The 23,480-nt window shown below is 41.1% G+C and overlaps 1 protein-coding gene across 2 annotated transcripts in view; it reads right to left on the reverse strand.

The window, feature by feature from the left end:
- Positions 1-23,480, reverse strand: part of KATNAL1 (katanin catalytic subunit A1 like 1) — a 179,200-nt gene that overhangs the window by 45,416 nt on the left and 110,304 nt on the right. For both annotated transcript variants that reach the window (XM_077484086.1, XM_077484085.1), the window contains exons 5-7: positions 19,130-19,257; positions 7,203-7,308; positions 526-684 (exon numbers count right to left, since the gene is read on the reverse strand). In XM_077484086.1, coding sequence (XP_077340212.1) covers positions 526-684; positions 7,203-7,308; positions 19,130-19,257 — 393 coding nt within the window. The remainder of the gene's footprint in view (positions 1-525; positions 685-7,202; positions 7,309-19,129; positions 19,258-23,480) is intronic.

The following is a 23,480-nucleotide window of genomic DNA, read 5'->3' on the forward strand; positions in this document are numbered from 1 at the left end:
GCCCACGATTCTTCAGAATGTGGGTTTCAATAGCCAAACCATTAAATTTAACATTTGTAAGGTAGGATGGAATACTGGTCCCTGGGATAGCAGGTCTGGATGGGACAGTAGGGTCCAAGGAGAGCCTAACACCATCTTCACTATTTCTGCATACCAAGCTCTTCTGGGCCATGCTGGGGCCACCAGAAGCACCGACTTCTTTTCCTGCCTGATCCTGCAAAGAAGTCTTGGCAGTAGCAGAATATTTTCCTTGCGTACCGACCTAAGATCTACAGCGACTTTACTTCCAAGTGCTCTTTCAAGTGCACTTGCAGTACAAAGTGGATTTGCCTTTAGTAAATAACCCCCAGAATGTTTGTTTACTTTCCATACCTTACTATATTAAATCAGCATTTTAGAACACTGCAAATACTCCCACACGATACTCCCTCTTTAATTTTATTCTCATTTAAACATTATTTTTGCTGCTTTTTAACATTTTAGACAGATGCAGCTGAATCATGCAGTGAATTACAAAGAATGTACCATTTCAAATAATAAGCGGACCAGCTTTTCAGACTCCCCTCTGTACTTGGACGTTAATGTTGAAGAAGAAACATTGAAAAATGTTGTTCCGCATTCTGTGGCTACAGCTTTGGCCAGCATAGTTTTTCCAGTTCCAGGCGGTCCAACCATCAGAACACCCTGAAAGGAAAAATATTGGGTTTATATTACAGTCTTGTTTATATGCAAATTATAGGCAAACTTAGAATTAAAAAAAAACTCTATTTAATACAATGTTTTAAAGAAATTTTAATCGAATTTAAAGATTAGGGGGGTATCTATAAGGCAAGAGTGTCCAAACTTTTTTCAAAGAGGGCCAGATTTGATGAAGTGAACATGCCTGAGGGTCGACCATTTTGCCTGACATTCTTTGAACCATTAAAATTTGGTCTAAGTGTTTTTGTTCAAGCACTAATACACTGGCCAACAAGAATTATCTTTCCTTTCTGGCTGTGTGTGAGTAAAGAGATGAGCTTGGGCGTATTATTTGGATATACCGTATTTATTGGCGTATAACATCCACCTTCACTTTAAGAAGGAAGTTTCAGGAAAAAAAAAATGTAAATAAAGAACTGTGAAGCAAAATAAGGGTCAGTGCCCATCTGCAGACCCACCACTGCCATGAATGTAGCCTCACTCGTTCTAGGAATGCAGCATCCACCATTGCCAGGAATGCAGAAACCACCATTGCCGGGAATGCACCCACCATTGCCGGGAATGCACCCACCATTGCCGGGAATGCACCCACCATTGCCGGGAATGCACCCACCATTGCCAGGAATGCACCCACCATTGCCAGGAATGCAGCACCATTGCCAGGAATGGACTCACGAGCGCCAAACATTACCCACAGGAGAATCTCCTGTTTACACGGCGGCCTCTTTAATAGAACATCCCGCCTTCTTTGATGGACAGAACAGTCGTCCAATGGCAGCACCAGAGATGGGACTTCCTATTACAGAAGCTGCCCGTAAACAGGAAATTCTCCTGTGTGTGTACGGCGCTTGTCCCACCTCCTCCCTGTTCCCTCCAAGGCATATACATCTTTTAAGGACAGTAAAAATCCTCCCCTACAGCGGGGCAGTGCCTGCAGCGCAAGAGGTAAATTCTCATTTATGTCTAGGGGAAGGGAAAGGCAGTTTTACTTACCTTCCGCTCCCCCCGGAGCCAGTGCTCCCCTACATCCTAGTAATGGACAGTTCCTCAGCATTCCCATGCCCATTGCAAGGCTATGAGTCCTGCATCAGTCCCAACATTAGAGGGCATCCAACTGGGGAGAACAGGCTGAAGGACCAGTCTTGCAGTGTGTGGGAGGGGCCTGCAGGAGTGGAGGATCAGATAAGCAAAACTGCTTTTCCCAATCCCCTAGACATAAGCAAGCATGTAGCCCCAACTGCAAGGGAATATTTTAACTTTTCCTGGAGTTCAGCTTAAAAAAATAAATTGAAAGGAGTTCTACGGTACAGCATACATTTTATAGCATCAGCATTGCAATAGCAATACCAACAATAGTTATTTTTGACAATCCAATATACGGTAAGCTTATTTAAAAAAAAAAAAATCTACTTTCATGTTGTGAGTTCTGCCTGTCTGCTGGGTATCTATTTCCACAACCTCCATTTTTCCCTTCAAGCTTTGCAGCTTTTGTTCTACTCTTTACTTTCAATTTATAAGGACTATATATCCCATGGTACCTTGCTGTCTGTAAGTGGCAATTCCTGTACTTACTCCAAATCCTGAAACTATTCCTTCCAACACCTCTGTAGTTCAGAAGTCAGGTTCTGTAAAATGTGTGACACAGCAGTGCCTACTCACAGGGCATAGTGAATATATGTCACAGAATTTAAGGGGGGGTGTGGAGAGCTTAAAGTGGAACTACACTGCATCTGAGCACCACAAACCAAACAGCTATTTAATTCATTTTTGACATTTAAAGCAAATTCACCCACCCACGCTTTATTCTGCTGAGAAATCACTTTGAAAAACAGCCCCCCTAGCATTTCTGGCCATGGCCATCTTGAGTAAGGGCAGATGATTCATGTAGTATTTACTTCCTGGAATCCATCTGCCCTTATCTCATGCATGCATGCAGGCAGGAGGTGCTTAGCTGAGAAAACCCCTCCTCCCCTCCAGAAGACTCCTGGAATGTATGACATAATTTTTCTAGGTCTGGAAACCAGGAGGTAACTGAGTAAATGTAAACAAAAAAAGGTTTAAAACAAGTAAACTTAATATACTTTCCTATCTATTTACTAATGCTAGCAGCATACGGGTAAATAGTTAATGTTGATTGAGAAAGCAAAGTTTCACAAGGTAAGCTTATAAACTTCAAGATCATTCAGATTAATAGGAGTAGGCTAGAAATAATTGTACAATGTGGAAATGAATATATGACTTTACATGTTGAGGATAAATATGCTTTAATGATTTATTACTTCATAAAATGCTACATTAATGCATGTCTTTTATGCCTTGCTTTAGTTTAGCTTTAAATTACTAGTATGTAATTCAGCTTGTGCGCCGACTGCTTTTTTGTGCGATAAAGTTGCAGATCTAATCTATTTTAAATAAGTAAATAGCAGTTGGGTGCCACTTGATAAATATTCCAGTGTATAATATATCACTACATAAGCGTATTACTACAGAGTGTTTATTAAACTGACAGATAGTTTAAGTTACTTTGCTACATACAGTCTATGTGCATTTTATGTTTATTTATTTAGATAGTAATGTCCCTTTAACCGCTTCGCGCCTGCCCTATAGCCAAAAGGCGGCTACAGAGCGGACGCTAACAGCCGGGAGGACCGTCCCCGGACGTTCTTCTGTTTACTTCCCTAATGTGCGCTGGCGCGGGCGCGCATCGGGGAAGTTCTGTGTTGGCCGTGTTCCTCGGACACAGCCAATCACAGATCGTGCTAAATGGCCAATCACAGTGGCCATTTAGCACTCGATCGGGCTATCCAATGGGAGGTGATCTCATATGTAAACATATGAGATCATCTCTCATCACCGACTCCCCTCCTCACACAGAGACAGCGAGTGAGGAGGGAGAGCTTCCGTGCTGCAGCTGCAGCATCTGTGACTGACAGTGAGTGTACACACACACACACAGTAAAACACACACACAGTGAAACACACACACACAGTGAAACACACACACACATGCCCACCTGTCCCCAGTGCCACTTATCAGTGCCATCTGTCCCCTGTGCCACCTAGCAGTGCCATCTGTCCCCAGTGCGACCTGTCCCCAATGTCATCTATCAGTGCCATCTGTCCCCAGTGCCACCTGTCAGTGCCACGTGTCCCCAGTGCCACCTGTCAGTGCCACGTGTCCCCAGTACCACCTGTCCCCAGTGCCACCTATCCGTGCCAACTTTCACAAAGACCAAATAATATCCACTAATTTGGGTTATTTTTACCAAAGATATGTAGCAGTATAAATTATGGGAAAAATGTATGAAGAAAAATGTATAATTTGCATAATTTTATCACAGAAACAAAGAAAAAATTTTTTTTTTTAATTTTCTGTCTTTTTTCATTTATAGCGCAAAAAAACAAAAAACCCAGAGGTGATCAAATACCACCAAAAGAAAGCTCTATTTGTGGGAAAAAAAGGACAAAAAATTAATTTGGGTACAGTGCTGCATGACTGAGTAATTGTCATTCAAAGTGTGAGAGCACCGAAAGCTGAAAATTGGTCTGGGCAGGAGGTGTGTTTAAGTGCCCAGTAGGCAAGTGGTTAAATGAAATCATTTGAAGTATATATTTTTTTCGAATTCCTGTACTTCAAATCTAGTAAAATAATTTAAAAGCTAGTATTGCTTATGCCACTGAATTCTGTAGAAAATACATATCTTTCACTGACACTAAAGCCTAATGTACACACAGGCCAAATGTTGGTCGGTTCAACAGAAACCATCTAACATTTATCCCGTGTGTATGGCAACCAGTCCGACAGAAGCTGGCCGTTCGCATCAAAGACTCATGTCCGAAAAAGGTCTGCTGACCGCTTCCTGATCAGCACTCTCAGTCAATGGCTGATAGCGCTGACCAGAGTGTTCTGGCGGGGGGGGGGGGGCAAACCTCTTTTAGAACACAACAGTAGTGAAGATCGCTGTACTAACATCAAATTGTTAGTACAGAGGCTCCGACCAGAGTGGTCAGTTTTTTTGTTAAACCCAAAAAAACTAGTGGTGTGTACAAGGCTTAAGAGAATCCATTATCTCATCTATATGCTTTATTACATTCTAATCACTATCTGAGTCTATGGTATGTGTAATATAGGTTTAGAAATGTAAAACATTACCCAATTTACCCAATTTTTGTTTGTTTCCTTTTCATACCATACTGAATATAAGCATAAATTTACAGCTAAGCATCAAAAATGTATGTGGTGTTGATGTGCATTGTGTGACATTTTCATGCATTATGCCGTGCATTTTCATATCAATTGTGAAGTGGCGGGTCCCTGGATGCCTCAAAATCCTAATAATTAAACTTTTTAGATCTTTATGCAGTTGTGGTGTGTTGTGTTGCATTTACATGCGTTCATGTGCTTTGCATTGTGTTAAAATGCAGACAAGTTGTGTGCACATGGTGTGAATGAGCCCTTCGGTAAACCCTGCTAGTGTAAAAAATTGCCTAAACTGGTATTAATAAATCTACCAAGACCTGGCCGTCCCTCTAAACTTTCAGCTCAGACAAGGAGAAGACTGATCAGAGATGCAGCCAAGAGGCCCATGATCACTCTGGATGAACTGCAGAGAACTACAGCTGAGGTGGGAGAGTCTATCCATAGGACAACAATCAGTCGTACACTGCACAAATCTGGCCTTTATGGAAGAGTGGCAAGAAGAAAGCCATTCCTCGAAGATATCCATAAAAAGTCTCGTCTAAAGTTTGCCACAAGCCACCTGGGAGACACACCAAACATGTGGAAGAAGGTGCTCTGGTCAGATGAAACCAAAATCGAACTTTTTGCCCTCAATGCAAAACGATATGTTTGGCGTAAAAGCAACACAGCTCATCACCCTCAACACACCATCCCCACTGTCAAACATGGTGGTGGCAGCATCATGGTTTGGGCCTGCTTTTCTTCAGCAGGGACAGGGAAGATGGTTAAAATTGAGGGGGAAGATGGATGCAGCCAAATACAGGACCATTCTGGATGAAAACCTGTTGGAGTCTGCAAAAGACCTGAAACTGGGATGGAGATTTATCTTCCAACAAGACAATGATCCCAAACATACAGCAAAATCTACAAAGGAATGGTTCACAAATAAACGTATCCAGGTGTTAGAATGGCCAAGTCAAAGTCCAGACCTGAATCCAATCGAGAATCTGTGGAAAGAGCTGAAAACTGCTGTTCACAAACGCTCTCCATCCAACCTCACTGAGCTCGAGCTGTTTTGCAAGGAAGAATGGGCAAGAATTTTAGTCTCTTGATGTGCAAAACTGATAGAGACATACCCCAAGCGACTTGCAGCTGTAATCGCAGCAAAAGGTGGCTCTACAAAGTATTAACGCAAGGGGGCCGAATAATTTTGCACGCCCCACTTTTCATTTTTTTATTAGTTAAAAGAGTTTCAAAAATCCAATAGATTTTGTTCCACTTCACAATTGTGTCCCACGTGTTGGTGATTCTTCACAAAAAATAAAAATTTTATATCTTTATGTTTGAAGCCTGAAATGTGGCAAAAGGTTGAAAAGTTCAAGGGGGCCGAATACTTTCGCAAGGCACTGTGTGTGTATATAATATATATATATATATATATATATATATATATATATATATATATATATATATATCTCCATAAGCACAGGGTATTTTGTGGGAGCAAAGAAAGAATCAGGCCATAAAAGCATGGGAAAGTAGTTGAGCATAAGTAGGTCAAGGGATGAGCTAGTCAATGGATTCTCCTAGTGACGAGATAAAGGAATTTATTCTCTTTTTGTTAAACCTTTCACACATCTATGCAATTCAAGTAGAGTATGTTAATCAGAGCATAATCAAAAAATGCACAAGAAGTTAACTTCAGGAGAAACCATATGTCGAAACAACTAAAAGATGATGGGGTTGAGGCACCTCACGTATATGCAAATCTTTAATTTATTGCAATAACCTTACACTACCTTCTAAGCACCCCAATCAGTCATTTATTGTGATGGGCGGCAAAAGGGACAGGTTAAAGGTAAGCAGGAAAATGTAATAAGGACCCATTTAATTATGTAGCAGGAAAAATATACCATAAGCCTCACATCGCTTCAAGACCTCTATGAAGGAGTATGTGGCAGCCTCACCAAGGCCTCCATCCAGGCCACGCCCCAAATGCATGTTGATCTGCCCCATGATAAGCTCCGGGGCAGAGCGAAATGCGTTGGGGCATGGGCTGGTTGGAGCCCTTGCTGAGACTGCCACATACTCCTTCACAGAGGTCTTGAAGCGATGGTCACCAAAATTTTCGAACTCCTTCAACAAAACTATCCTGGCTCCAAAATTCCAGATGTAACAAGCTGAGGTATACACCCAGTTCCTTCCCATTACTGAAATTTAAAATGTTGTGTGTACTAATCTTTAAAATGTTTTATATATATCTCACTTTTACTGTATCTATACCTTAAAAACAAAATATCCATATTATTGGTTCTATACTAACCCGCCAGGGTCTTCTGATACCCTTGAAGAAGTCAGGCATCCACATTGGCAGGACTACAGCTTCTCTTAATAGCTTCTTTGCTTCCTCTAGATCAGCAATGTCCTCCCTATTTAACAAGACAGACAAAAGAAATTCTGTAAGTCATATAGTGCATCAATAATCTTTACATAAACCATTGGGAAGATGTATCAATTTATCCATCTCTATGTGATCTGACACTATGGAGCCAATTTAGGAGCTACAGACATAAACCTGCAATAATAATGAAAGAGGTTTAAATGGGTTAGATGTGCAGTCAAAACATATTTCTGTGTGTTGTAACATAAGGTAACTTCATGGTACTTTGGAAACATATTGATACTAATAGGGGTCTATTCTCATTAACCACTTGCTGATCACATAACCTAGATATACGGTGGGCAAGGCGGCTCGGTTGCTCCAGATCCCTACCTAGTGTGTGACCTGACACATCTGGGTAGGGGGCTACGCACGAACACCACTGTGCTGTAATTAATCACAGCAGATGTTGATCACTGGGTGCTGGCCAATGGATTACCGCTAGCACCCGATGATCGTCATGAATTCGCTGCAAAGACAAAGTACAAAAAGTACACAAACACTGGCTAGGCACACATTTAACCCCTTCCCAGCCAGTGTCATTAGTACAGTGTCAGGTGCATATTTTTAGCACTGATCACTTTATTAGTGTCACTGGTTCCCAAAAAGTGTCAGTTAGTGTACAAATGCCCGCCGCAATATCGTAGTCCTGCTATAAGACGCTGATCATCACCATTAAAAAAAAAACTGCACATCATTGCTCCACACCAGCTTACCAATAGGGACAAAGGTAGACCATTGTCTGTGTAATGTGTGTCTCTGCACATTGTGTCCCTGCACAGTCTGTCTCAACCAGAGGTTCATTTGACAGGGTGGCTGGAGTAGCACAAGTAGGAGATGGCTGTCACCCCATAACAGATGTAGAAAAAAAATAAAAAAATAAAAATGAGTGCCGCACAGTACTCAGACATAATATACCAGGTGAATGTGTGCAATTATATAGAACATAATGTTCACTGCTATTAAACCTAAAATAAAAGAATAATATGAAGTGTCCGTGTACTTTTCTTAAAAATCTTCCCAGATTCAATAACAAAAAAAAAAAGATCAATAAAATGATCCATATGTACTCTGTTTGTACAAATGTACCACAATGCAAAATAAACAAAAAAGAGAAAATCAAAAAGTGTCTGTGTCCTCCTTTAAGACTTCACTGTGTATACCACATACAATTCAGTGCAAAAATCCATATGTACCCAGTTACTACATACTTCATGCAAAATTAATAAGAAAAAAAAAAATAAGTCTGTTCTCCTTTAAATTGGCACAATGTTTATCAAACAAAATGCAGTGCCAAAAATTCATATGTACTCAATTTATCCGCATATACCATTTAACATAGGTTTATCCTATTAATCCTCTAAATGTATCAATGCTGCTTCTTATTTCAAGGTCTTGATTTTCCCACCGTGACTTTAAATATGTAGATCCTCAGACAGTGCACAGCCCATTACCAGAATACCTAGGCTCTCAGCTTATACCTAGATCTAAGAGATATTAGGTCATATACACCTTCTCCCTTAAATGGAGTTCTCACAAGCCACAGTAATGATCTCCACTTCAATATGTGGACGTTTCACGATCCACTTCCATCCTCCATCATGTTAAGGTCCAGGATAATATAAAACTCAAAATTAAGAAGAGTATATAGTGCTCTTTGCTACAAATATGTTATTTTTTTTATTAAAAAAGTATTGTGCTTGGCTTAAAAGTGCACAAAACTGGTGCACTGCAGTATAGGGCAATACAATGGGATAGACCTCCAGCAAGATGGCTGCCTGTTCACTTCTGGGTAACAGGATGATGTTACCAGCTCCTCACAATGCGTTGCGTCATGTGACGTTCCTAAGGGCTTCACACTATTTCTGTATTTTTGAGTTTTCACTTATAGGAGTACTTAGGCGTTTGGTTATTTTTTAATTTTACCATAACAGAAAGTGCCTGAAACAGGACATTAACGAATAAGTTCACTATGTAAAAAAAAAAAATGCCTATCTTTTTTCAGGTAAAAAAATGTGCATTTATTTTAGTTTTTACTAGGAGCCTGCAAAGTATTGCACCCGCGATCTTCTAATCATAGGTGAAATCTCAGGCTCTTGCAGACTGTCTGTGTATCTGTCTGCTTGTACCTCACATGGGCAAGCTGTGACATTCTGACAAGAAGCTCAATGAACTACCTAGAGCGACCAACATTGCCCTGGTAGTTCATTGAGAACTACAAGCTGACAGCTGCAAAGGTATCTGTAGCATGTCACACCCTGAATATGGGTGTACATGTAACAAAAGGTGAACTTAACCTTTAAAATTACCAAAATGACTTTTAACCGCTTGAGATTCGCGCTATAGCCGAATGACAGCTACAGTGCGGACCTGCTTTGCCGGGACTACGTCTATTGACGTGCACGAGTGGGATGCGCGCCTGCGCGCTCCGTGATTAGCGAGTCTATGAGACTCGCCTGATCACGGATCGGAGCAAGGGGTCGATCCCGACCCCTTACCACGTGATCAGCTGTCAGCCAATGACAGCTGATCATGTGACACAACAGAGCCGTAATCGGCTATTTTTCCTCCTCGTGCTGACAGCGCGAGGAGAAAAAAAAAGCCGATCACCGGCGGCCATGATCGGGACTGATGTCCCGATCATGGCCAGCTTATCAGTGCCCACCTGCCCCCTGCCAGTGCCACCCAAATAATAAAAAAGTGCCCCCCATCAGTGCCCACAGTGCCACCCATCAGTGCCCACAATCTGCCTCAACAACAGTGCTGCACCCAGTGCCACATATCCGTGCCCATCAGTGTCATCTACCAGTGCCCATCAGTGCCGCCCATCAGTGCCCATCAGTGCCACCTATCAGAGCCACCTATCAGTGCCACCTATCAGTGCCCATCAGTCCCATCTATCAGTGGTACCTATCAGTGCCCCTTAGTGCCACCCATCTGTGCCACCCATCAGTGCCATCTTATCTGTACCCAGCTTTGCCCAGTGCCGCCTTATCTGTGCCCATCAGTACTGCCTTATCTGTGCCTATCGGTGCCACCTTAACTGTGCCTATTAGTGCCACCTTAACTGTGCCTATTAGTGCCACCTTAACTGTGCCTATTAGTGCCACCTTAACTGTGCCTATCAGTGCCCACCAGTGCAGCCTATCAGTGCCCACCAGTGCAGCCTATCAGTGCCCACCAGTGCAGCCTCATCAGCGCATTTCAATGAAGGAGAAAAATGACCTGTTTGCAAAATTTTATAACAAACTATTAAACATGATTTTTATTTTTATTTTGCATCTTTTTTTGTTTGTTTAGCAAAAAATAAAACTCCCAGCTGTAATTAAATACCACCAAAAGAAAGCTCTATTTGTGGGAAAAAAATGATAAAATGTCATTTGGGTACAGTGTTATATGGCCACGCAATTGTCATTCAAAGTGCATCAGCGCTGAAAGCTGAAAATTGGTCTGGGCAGGAGGGGGGTTCAAGTGCCCAGTAAGCAAGTGGTTAAAACCACATTAACATCCTAAAGCCAAATTTCAGGAATGTGCAGGCACACTATGAGTTAAGTCCAATTAGGTGCATGTCACTCTGGGACATATATCTCTATTACTTATATGGGACAGGTTTGTTGCACTCCAAAAGGACATACTCCAGCTGTGAGAGGAGAGAGGCACATACAGCAGCTATGCTTGCCCTTCCCCTCTGCTGCCCATTCACAGAGGCCTTTGTATTTTTGATTGAGTTTACATAAAATAAAGGCTTCTGTGAATGAGCAGTAGGAGGGGAGGAACAGGCATAGCAGTTTCAGTGACTCTGCTCTTGAAGGAAGGGAGACCACAGTGAGCAGCATCCAAGCTCCGGAAGTTATATTCCTGGAGCATAATAAACTTGTCAAACATGAGTAATAGAGATAAGTCTACAAGGCAGTAGGCACCTCGTTAGACCTAGTATTAACAACAAATACATATATATGTATTTGTTGATATGCCTCCAGCTGGTTTCTAGTACATAGCTATGTCTCTATATTAACAAATGCTTCCTCTGTATTCTGTATTTTGATGAGTGCTGGATACTTTAAATAAAGAATTTGCCAAAAAAAATACGTCCAAAAATGCAGAGCGCAAGAGGCCTAATGCTGCGTACACACAATCGGAAATTCGGTCAGCAAAAGACCGATGAGAGCTTTTGGTCGGAAAATGTGATCGTGTATATGCTCCATCAGACTTTTGCTAGCCAAATTTCAGCCAGCAAAATATTGAGAGCATGTTCTCAATTTTTCGGTCGGAAAAAGTTCCTATCCAAAAATACGCTTGTGTGTATGCCATTCCGACGTGCAAAAACTCACACATGCTCAGATTCAACTACGAGACCGAAGCTATTGGCTACTGACTACTGAACTTCCTTTTTCTAGTCCCGTCGTACCTCACCACGTTCCTGATGGTCGGAATTTGGTGTGACCATGTGTATGAAGACAGCTTGAGTGAAATCCCATCGGGAAAACCATCAGAGCTTTTTCTGACCAAAATTCTGATCATGTGTACGCGGCATTAGACTATAAATTAATGAGTGACAAAAGTCATAATAAACACAAGTCTCAGGGCACTCAAGAATGGGTAATAGTGGTATGTACTCTCAGAAAGGGCCACAGAAGCACAGTTTTTGCAAACACAAATTCTCTTTGCTTTCCAAATATCACCCCAGTGAGTTTCTTCATTTTACTGAACATGCACAGAGAATTAAAATAAACCCTCCTTATAATAAGGAAATATATTTTCCCATTAAGCTAGGATTTAGATTTTGCACACTACATAGTAGCCTATGGCATTTATTAAAATGAGCTCCAGACATGGGACTTTGAAGCAGTATTTACCAGTACTCTGCACAAGCTTTTTATTTATAATACCAAGATATTCTCCTATGAAAAAAAAAAAATCATCTCATTGCTAATACAACAGCCGGCCCAAAGATGCAGCTTTATTGTAAATACATATTACATTTCAAGTAACTGGAGAATAAATTCCCAGGTAGGTGCAGGATTTACAGGCTTAAATATAGCCCTATTTTACTTAGGAATAAATCATTTAAGCCAGTAACAATTTCCAAAAGTACTTTTGTAAAGAGCAGGGTTTAACTGCACTGCTGCCTCTTGGTTTTCTGCATATGGAGAAACAATATTCTTTAGTTAGGAAAAATAATATAAAACGGGAGGTATGCTTATCTTATTCCAACATATCACCCAGAGAAACAAGATCTTGGCTTAATCAGCCATGATATCAAGGCAAGAAAAACATTTCCAGAAAGATGGAGCTAGAGCTACAGGGCCAGACAAACCTACTGAGCATAACAAATGCTGGTCATTGTAAAGATTTTAAATGTTTATCAACCTGATAGGACTAATTCACCCTTTTTATGCAGCCAAGCCATCCTCATCCCCCAAAACTGCTTAGTCACATCAACTTAAAAAAGTTCAGATGCTAAATGGAGGGGCTAACAAGATGTAAATAAAGTCTTATGTGCCTGAAACGCCCCAGAAGCTTGTAGGAAAGATACACCAGGAATGACGCAAGAAAAGCAAATATGCTACCAAAATTTTCCAAAGGTCAAGTGCTAGGGAGTATTCTTATTTTATGTAATTTTACAGCACTCAGTCCCAAGGGTTCCAATAATGGTAACTGTGACACAGTTTATATGTAAATATAAGAAAAGGTATTAAAAGTAAAAACGAACAGTCATTGTTCATATCTCAAGGGTGAACAAAACATAACAGCCCATGTAGCTCTTAAGTAAACCAGTAATTGCTAGATGCGCTCATATATCACAAACATCTCCACTGCAAAAGCTTACTTAGCCCTAGACTAGCGCTCCAGTGCTGTGGGGAAAGGAAAACTACTACGCCCAGATAATCCAAGGGTGCAGGTCCTGATGGTACAAGGATGAATTGTGGTGGAAAGACAGACAGATGCCACTGTCACCTGGGCAGTGTGAGGTCGGTGCCACTTAGCAGCACACTGGATATGTATCCGGGAAAGTTACTTGGCCGGAAGTCCAGTCGGATTTGAGCTGGAAGTGGGCTGAGCTGTCATGAGAACATGTTTTGGGCGTGGGCCTTTTTCAAGTCATGTGACTGGGACAGCAAAGATGTTTAAACAGAGGGCTGGCCAGGATCGTCTCTGTAATACTAAAGGAGTAGTATATACATGTTGGAATGTGGGTGTGGCCTTCAGTACCTGAGGAGAACTTCCAGATCTCTCCATATAAGACTTATGCCCTGTACACGCGGTCGGAATTTCCAACGGGTCATGTTGTCGGAAAATCCGATCATATGTGGGTTCCATCAGACTTTTTCCGTCGGAATTTCCAACACACAAAGTTTGAGAGCAGAAAACTAAATTTTCTGACAACAAAATCCATTCATTTAAATTCCAATGGACAAAGTGCCACGTACGCTCAGAATAAATTAAGAGACCACAGCTATTGGCTGATTTTCTGATAACTTTGTCCGACCGTGTGTATGCAAGACGAGTTTGGCACAAAATCCGTCTGAAAAAATCCAATGGATTTTGTTGTCGGGAATCTCCGACCGCGTGTACAGGGCATTAGAGAACATGTAAACAATATCAAAAGGGGTGATGAAAACCATAAGGTTTCCAAACATTTAAGGATCCATCACAATAAAGATCCGAGTAGCCTACAATGTTGGATTGCTGAAATCACTGGAGAGGGGGGAATAACATTAGGCAGCTTAGCCGTAAGGAATTATATTGGATATATGAGACTAGAGTCTTGGTCCCTACAGGCTTAAAATGTGGAATTCGATCTGAATTGCTTAAATTTCTGATAGATGAGTTTATTTATTTTACCTTGTCTTGTATTTTTTGAACATGTATTTTTTAAATTTATATGCTATTCTGTATATGTGAGAGATAGCCTAGAAACCCGAAAAACAGCTACGGCTTTCTTTTTTTTTTTATAGTTTGCATTATTGTTCCGAATTGGGACTGTGCGAGAAGGTTTTTGTCTTCCATTAATACTTTCATTTGTCCTTAGGTTTTTGTTTTTTTTAACCATATGCACTGCCACATTAACCGATTCAACCCCAGAAGATTTTACCCCCTTCCTGACAGAGCACTTTTGCGATTCGGCACTGCGCCGCTTTAACTGACAATTGCATAGTCGTGCGTTGTTGCACCCAAACCAAATTGACGTCCTTTTTTCCCCACAAATAGAGCTTTCTTTTGGTGGTATTTTATCAACATAAACAAAAAAGGAGTGACAATTTTGAAAAAAATATTTTTTACTTTCTCCTATAATAAATATCCCACAAAATTATATATTTCCTCTGTTTAGGCCGATATGTATTCTCCTACATATTTTTGTTGAAGCGTATATTGATTGGTTTGCGCAAAAGTTATAGCGTCTACAAAATAGGGGATAGCTTTATGGCATTTTTATTATTATTATTTTTTATTAGTAATGGCGATGATCTGCGATTTTTAATCAGGACTGCGACATTATGGCGGCCACATCGGACACTTTTGTCACTATTTTGGGACCATTGTCATTTATACAGCGATCAGTGCTATAAAAATGCACTGATTAATGTGTAAAGGACACTGGCAAAGAAGGGATTAACTACTAGGGGGCGATGAAGGGGTTAAGTGTGTCATAGGGAGTGATTCTAACTGTGGGGGGGGGGGGGGGTGGGGCTTCAACTCACATGACAGCAATCACTGCTCCCAATGGCAGGGAGCAGTGGTCTCTGTCATGACACAAGGCAGAACGGGGAAATGCCTTGTTTACATAGGCACTTCCCCATTCTGTGGCTACGTGACACAATTACCGATCCCGCGGACACAGTCACGCTGTATGCGGCATGGTCACTGCTATCCCTGCCTCTTAAAGGGGAACAAGTACGTACAAGTATGCCTATTTGCCCACCGCTGCCATTGTTCTGATGTATATCGGCATGCAGTGGCCAGCAAGTTGTTAATATGTGTGGAGTCACTATTTATAGGAAGTGTTTCCATTTAAGGCAAGTAGAACCTCAGTGGCGTTTGGTTTCCATGGCCCTGGAGTTGCTATTTTACATGCGGGGTGACGTCTTGGTTCCATCCCTACTGACGAAGTCCCACCCAGGATGTAATGCATACAGAGGGTGGAACCTTTTGTTGATGCCGGAACCACCCACGGCTATCTTCTTGCTAACAGTTCGGATTGTTTGGATATTACATGTGATTTTACCTGCACTGTGGATACTGCCCATAAATAAAATGTGAGTGTATTAATTTGAGCTTTGAATTATAAAATCTTGTGAAACGGAGGGCACTATTCTGTTGCTTCTTTTTTCATTGCTATTTGACAAGTGTATGTGATGGAGCCCTAAACAGTGAGAGTTAATGCCGACACCTCGGCTTATGGATGTACCCCATTAAGGAATTCCTAATTTGACCATTCTGTTAGCTCAGGGGTCACATCATTGAGGTGGCCAGCTAACTTTTTGCTCGGTGGTGGTGGTTTTCAACACATCTGTCACCTGGATGGCTATTAGTCTCATGTCTTTTTCACCGTATTGTTTAATGGATCATCCTATACTTTTTTACAGTTTTAAAATTTTAATGTTGGATTGTATATGAACTTGGTTTGCACTGCACTTTTGTTGCTGTCAATGTTTTATATAGGTATTGGGAAAATTACCTTAAGTCAGGGGTTGACAAATTTGCTTGGAATCTAGGAGCCAGCTTAAAAAGTTAGGCGCCAGGTCCGTGACGGCGATCCGGACCTGTCCCTGGCCTGACATGGAGACGAGTGAGGGGAAGATAGCAGCGCCGTTGCCGCCCCCCCCCCCCCCCCCCGTCTCCAAGTCATTGCCCATAGCTCTTAGAGGGACATTTTATTTATTTTTTTCAAATGACAATTTTTGTTTTCAATTGCATTTTAGTGTAAATATGAGATCCGAGGTCTCTCTGACCCCAGATCTCATATTTAAGAGGACCTGTCATGCTTTTTCTATTACAAGGGATTTTTACATTCCTTGTAATAAGAATAAAAGTGACACAACATTTTTTTTAAAAGAACAGTGGAAAAAAAAAAAAGTTAAAATAAGCAGAAAAAATAATAATTTTTAAACGCGCCCTGTCCTGCCCGCATATAAAATCGGTGTTCGAACCACACATAGGAGGTAGCGCCGTGATCGGTAGAGCGAGAGCAATAATTCTAGCCCCAGACCTCCTCTGTAACTCAAAACGTGCAACCTGTAGAATTTTTTTAAACGTCGCCTATGGAGATTTTAAAGGGTAAAAGTTTGTCGCCATTCCATGAGCGGGTGCAATTTTGAAGCGTGACATGTTGGGTATCAATTTACTCGGCGTAACATTATCTTTCACAATATAAAAAATAATTGGGCTAACTTTACTGTTGTCTTATTTTTTTATTAACTAAATTATTTTTCCCAACAAAAGTGCGCTTGTAAGTCCGCTGCACAAATACGGTGTGACAGACAGTATTGCAACAACCACCATTTTATTCTCTAGGGTGTTAGAATAAAAAATATATATAATGTTTAGGGGGTTCTAAATAAAGGGAAGAAGAGGCAGGTAATATAAAACAGGCAGAGGAAGCTTTATTAGCATTGCTGGTTTGTCATACCAACGGCGACCACAAGAGGGCGCCAGATTCCATAAGGAATCATAGGACCGCAGAAGGCCTCAAAGCCGTGGCCTAAATTTTCGGCCGCCGACGGAACGGCCCGACGCGATCACACTGGGGGGGTCCACAGAGACAGGATACCCCCAGCTGTGCTGCCCCAGGCGCGAGGTCGCTATTTCTAGTCTCCAATGCGACCTGGCGCCCGGATTTTGTCGAGCCCTGCCTTAAGTTTCCAGCCTGCATTCCTATATAATATTTACCATATTGGGTTGCGCTGATTGATTTTTTTATTTTGTATTGTCTACATTGCATAGCTGCACCAGATTTCGCACTCTCCAGTTTTAGTGAATCAACCCCACTGTCTCATCTAACGGAGCTGATGAAGACTCCAATGATGATGACCCTATAACAAAAAGGGGTCCCAGATTCTAGATTACAGGTGTCTGCTTTTTTCCCTGAGGATCCCAGGTCCACATCCCCCGCAGAAACACTAGAAGAGAATGGGCCTAGTTTACCGGTCACCCGCGGCAGAAGGAATGTCCCCTCTGTTTCTTAACAAAGCCATATTGCTTCTGCGCAGCAGTAATGCATGTGAGGCAAGGCCTCTAATACTCATATGCCTATGCAGCCTGTGCGAATGAAGGTGGAAGGTGGCCAGGTCATTATAGGCAGGCAACTGAAACAGACTCCAGATCCACCTGGAGCTCTCTCTAGGCTGAAAGGCAGAAAGGAGTACCCATTGCATACAGATCGCTGCACCCACCAGATGCTGTAGCACTCTGCGCTTCAGCCTAGCCCTTATTGCAGTAAAACAGCGGTGGCAGGAAATTTAAACAAGCACCTAGTGGTTAAATATATAATTCGAGGAATATGGTTTTTGGGATTTTAGAAGTGCCCATTTACAACAGGTTATTTAGAAAAAAAATATACATTTATTAGAAAAAATATAAAAACAAACATCCAAAGGTGATATTACAGTACATTTACAGGTGCAAACTGATTTGATCTCTACATGTTTAGCTTTGGTTATTGTCTTCTTCAGGAGAATTTTTGATATCAGGCACAGTATACACTAGAAGTAGAAAGCATTTTTAAGAAAAAATAACATAATAAAAACAGTCAAAATACATAACAGGTATCCAGCAAAACATATACAACATTGTATTGTATATTATATTTTGTACAGGTCATTAAGAAAGAATATAAATTTATTAGAAAAATAGTTTTTATTAAAAAATATATAAAATATAATATACAATACAAGGTTGTATATGTTTTGCTGGATACCTGTTATGTATTTTGACTGTTTATTATGTTATTTTTTCTTAAAAACGCTTTCTACTTCTAGTGTATACTGTGCCTGATATCAAAAATTCTCCTGAAGAAGCCAATAACCAAAGCGAAACATGTAGAGATCAAATCAGTTTGCACCTGTAAATGTACTGTAATATCATCTTTGGATGTTTGTTTTTATATTTTTTTTATAATAAATATATATGTTTTCTAAATAACCTGTTGTAAATGTGCACCTCTAAAATCCCCAAAACCTTATTCCTCGAATTATATATTTATCTACTAGGGGATGTGGTGCAGAATCTATGCTAGATGATAAGTAAAAATGTCTTCTCCTTAGGCACCTAGTGATGTAAACAAAAAGACAGCTCCCAGTGCTTCAACCTGACAGGCCTTACTCCTTGTAAATCTTGGGGCTGTGCCATGGCTCTCGACCTGGAAAGCACTCAACGACTAATTAATGCAGCACACTCTGGTATGAAAAGTGCCACAATGCAGAACCCAGTGCCTAAAGGTCACATTTCAGACTAGCCCTGCATATCCAGTCTAGTGGGGTATAGTGTCCCAAGCTAGTGTTTGGGAAACACTGATCCAGATAGCTACTACTAAGGGACCAACTGTGAATTCCTGTGCCCTGGGATGATAAAGAAAAGCATTTGAAAGATGCAACAAATACTGTATTTGAAAAAAGTAGTGTTCTGATAAGTCAAAATGTAACTTGTTGGGCTTAGCACTAATTGCTTTGAGCATAGCAGACAGCCAAATGCTGCACGTCACCCTGAGAACATCATCGTCACAATAAAGCAGTATTGTTCTTATTGTTCAAGGCTTGTTCAAGGCTTACGAAACTGTGCTGGACGGACGGCACCACAGACTATAAACATACCAGTGAATATTGGGATTCCTGGAAATGATGTCCCTCTCTAAAGCTTCAACCAGATCTTTGTCATATCCAGCACCATCAAACTTCTTTAATTCACCATCTCCACCTACGTCTTGCTGATTTTTCCGACCCTGCACAAAGAAGGGAAACATATTTAGCATGATTCGGCTAAAAATAAAAAAAACAGAACACATATACATTTTACAGTATAGTCCCCCTCATTATTCTACTCTCACCCAAACATTAAGAATAACTTCATATTTGCTAACCCAGCATAAAACATCAACAAAACAGACCGAGAAAAGCCACAAAAAAAAAAGCACCTTTTAAGGCCTGCAGCTCCTCCCATACACTGCATGGAGCTCGGGACACCAAGCAGCATCTACAAGGTGAATATTGGAGGAAGTCTGCCTCAAGATGGTCACCACAACATCCTGAGTCAGACTCATCCCACCTAGCTTCGCCTTTTGGACGCTCTCCTGCACTTCTCCTACAGTAACAGAAGCTGGGGGCATCTCACTGTGTAATAGTGCCCGACTTTGTTTTGCAAACATTCAATAGTCCTTTGAAGAAGCTCTTGCATTATAACCAGCAGCCATTCCAAGAGCCACTACTAATATTACATATATCATTTGAGGAATTTTTTACTTAAAGCAGAACTAAACCCTCCTATCCTTTACAGCCAAGAAAGCTGTTATCTTAGCCTCTTTTTGATCTGTAGTCACCAAGGTGCTGCATGTGATCACTATGACACCAGCCATTTGACGGCTTGACCGTTTGAGAGCACATAGGATTATAGCAGTTATCATTCACGGCATGCCTTGAGTATAAGGCTGAGTTCATACTGCCATGCGGAGCAGCTCACAGCAGAGGTCCTGTGCGTCCCTGTTCACCATTTCAGGTCCGATTTCAGTCTGAATTTTTGGCTGAATTCGTACCTGATAGAACCAGAAGACGCACAGAACTCCCCTGCAATTTGCTCCACAGCCGTCCCGGAGCTGTGAACCGACTTGATTGAGAGCTGGTCAGTCTCCTAACATGCAAATTGGATACGAGGAAACCCTCATCCAATTCGCAATAGTGTGAACCCAGCCTAACTGTTTTGGAAAATAGTTAAGTCAAGGGGATTTGGTTTTGCTTTAAATCTGTGTGATATGGAGCAAGTCCCAAGAAACCAGCATGTTATTACAGTGGTGTGAAAAAGTGTTTGCCCCCTTCCTCATTTCCTGTTCCTTTGCATGTTTGTCACACTTAAGTGTTTCGGAACATCAAACCAATTTAAACAATAGTCAAGGACAACACAAGTAAACACAAAATGCAATTTGTAAATGAAGGTGTTTATTATTAAAGGTGAAAAAAAATCCAAACCATCATGGCCCTGTGTGAAAAAGTGATTGCCCCCTTGTTAAAACATACTATAACTGTGGTTGTCCACACCTGAGTTCAATTTCTCTAGCCACACCCAGGCCTGATTATTGCCACACCTGTTCACAATCAAGGCATCACTTAAATAGGAGCTGCTTGACATAGTAAGGTCCACCAGAAGATCCTTAAAAGCTACACATCATGCCGAGACCCAAAGAAATTCAGGAACAATTGAGAAAGAAAGTAATTGAGATCTATCAGTCTGGAAAGGGTTATAAAGCCATTTCCAAAGCTTTGGGAATCCAGCGAACCACAGTGAGAGCCATTATCCACAAATGGCGAAGACATGGAACAGTGGTGAACCTTCCCAGGAGTGGCCGGCCGCCCAAAATTACCCCAAGAGCGCAGCGACGACTCATCCAAGAGGTCACAAAAGACCCCACAACAACGTCCAAGGAACTGCAGGCCTCACTTGCCTCAGTTAAGGTCAGCGTTCATGCCTCCACCATCAGGAAAAGACTGGGCAAAAATGGCCTGCATGGCAGAGTTCCAAGGAGAAAACCACTGCTGAGCAAAAAGAACATCAAAGCTCGTCTCAATTTCTCCACAACACATCTTGATGATCCCCAAGACTTTTGGGACAACATTCTGTGGACCGATGAGACAAAAGTGGAACTCTTTGGAAGGTGTGTGTCCAAGTATATCTGGCGTAGAAGGAACACTGCATTTCATAAAAAGAACATTATACCAACAGTAAAATATGGTGGTGGTAGTGTGATGGTCTGGGGCTGTTTTGCTGCTTCAGGACCTGGAAGACTTGCCGTGATAAAAGGAACTATGAATTCTGCTGTCTACCAAGAGATCCTGAAGGAGAATGTCCGACCATCTGTTCGTGTACTCAAGCTGAAACGAACTTGGGTTCTGCAGCAGGACAATGATCCTAAACACACCAGCAAGTCCACCACCGAATGGCTGAAGAAAAACAAAATGAAGACTTTGGAGTGGCCTAGCCAAAGTCCTGACCTGAATCCTATTGAGATGTTGTGGTATGACCTTAAAAAGGCCGTTCATGCTCGAAAACCCTCTAATGTAACTGAATTAGGACAATTCTGCAAAGATGAGTGGGCCAAAATTCCTCCAGGACGCTGTAAAAGCCTCATTGCACGTTATCGCAAACGCTTGGTTGCAGTTTTTGCTGCTAAGGGTGGCCCAACCAGTTATTAGGTTTAGGGGGCAATCACTTTTTCACACAGGGCCATGATGGTTTGGATTTTTTTTCACCTTTAATAATAAACACCTTCATTTATAAATTGCATTTTGTGTTTACTTGTGTTGTCCTTGACTATTGTTTAAATTGGTTTGATGTTCCGAAACACTTAAGTGTGACAAACATGCAAAGGAACAGGAAATGAGGAAGGGGGCAAACACTTTTTCACACCACTGTATCTGCAGGTTTCAAGACATCGACTCCATCCCACTATATGATCCATTTAAAATATCTAAATCACTCATGTACCAGCAATTCCAATTAATTGCTGGTGTACAAGTTCCCATTCACACCCTAGTGTTTTGCAGCTTGAAACTGGAAGCTCCAAACCAACATAAATACATAAAATAAAATATAAAGTAACCCCTAACCATAACCCCTTTAAAAAAAAAAAAGTAAAACAATGAATAAATAATAACAAATAAAGCGGATAAAAAAGCTGAAAAACATAGCAACAAATGATTAAACAAATTATATGTTTCTTTACTAGCTAATAAAAAAAAACACAAAAGCTCAAAAATGCTTTAAAAACGTGCATACAAATGCCCAAAAAAAAACGCGATGCTCAGGTGTGAATGCAGCCTAAGAGAACATCATGCTCTCTATGGCACCAAATGCTTGGGGAATGAATCTACCTGCTTGAGATGCCCATCTGCCAAGATGTAGGAAACATGTAAATACTGGTAAGGGTTAGAACTGCTGTTAAAGCTATTTTGCTATCTATGCCTTCCTACTGCAGTGATGACGTCTCCCCCATTTCCAAACGGCATTACAGAGCCAAGAAATGAGGGAAATCACCCCAATGGGAACACAGACTGCAAATGAAAACCTGAAAGGGTTCTATTCCTCCCACTAAGTCAAAAGAAAAAAAAAAGAAAAAAATAAAAAAAAAGGGGGAAATAATATTCAAGTGTACCTAATCCCAAGAACAAATAAACTATATTACCAAAAGTACTGGGACACTTGCCTTTACACGCACATTAACTTTAATGGCATTTCAGTCTGTAGGGTTTTTCAGGGGTTAGGCTTGCCTGACCTTACAAATGCACTTCTGGAAGAATGGTCAAACATTCCCATAGACACAATCCTACACCTTGTGGACAGCCTTCCCAGCAGAGTTGAAGCAGTGCAGCTGCAAAGAGTGGGCCAACTCAATATTGAACTCTACAGACTTATGCCGGCCATACACGGTTCGAATTTCGAAAGAATTTTCTTTCAAAAATCGTATCTAAGAATTTTCGTATGAATTTTGCACCATTAGTGGGCTGCAGCAACAGCCGATTTTGAGGAATCGGACATGTTGGAAATTTTTTGAAAAACTAACGATTTTCTAATCAATGATGGGAGAATCTTGCGAGAAACGTAAGAAAATGTACGGAGATGAAAGACAATTTACGGAGAGAAAAGAAGATTCCCAGCCAAGAAAATTATTTTCTGTAGCAACATGAGGTGAAATTGAAAGCTTGGTCGGCCGAATTTCTAAAATCAATGGTGGCATCATCGGATCACAAAAAAAAAGGAATTTTCTGATTTTGAAAAGAAAATTCGTTCGAAATTCGACCGTGTATGGCCTGCATAAGACTGGGATGCCAATAAAGTTCATGTGTGTGTAAAGGCAGTTGTCACAATAATTTTGCTAATATGGTGCATGTACTGTTTAGCAGCTTACCGGTCCTTAGAGATGGTGGCTGTGTTAGCTTTATTTCTTTCCATTTAATTTCA

The sequence above is a fragment of the Lithobates pipiens genome, unplaced genomic scaffold (assembly GCF_037356315.1).
Source record: "Lithobates pipiens isolate NorthernLeopardFrog02 unplaced genomic scaffold, aLitPip1_a1.2 Scaffold_16, whole genome shotgun sequence".
Lineage (NCBI taxonomy): Eukaryota > Metazoa > Chordata > Amphibia > Anura > Ranidae > Lithobates > Lithobates pipiens.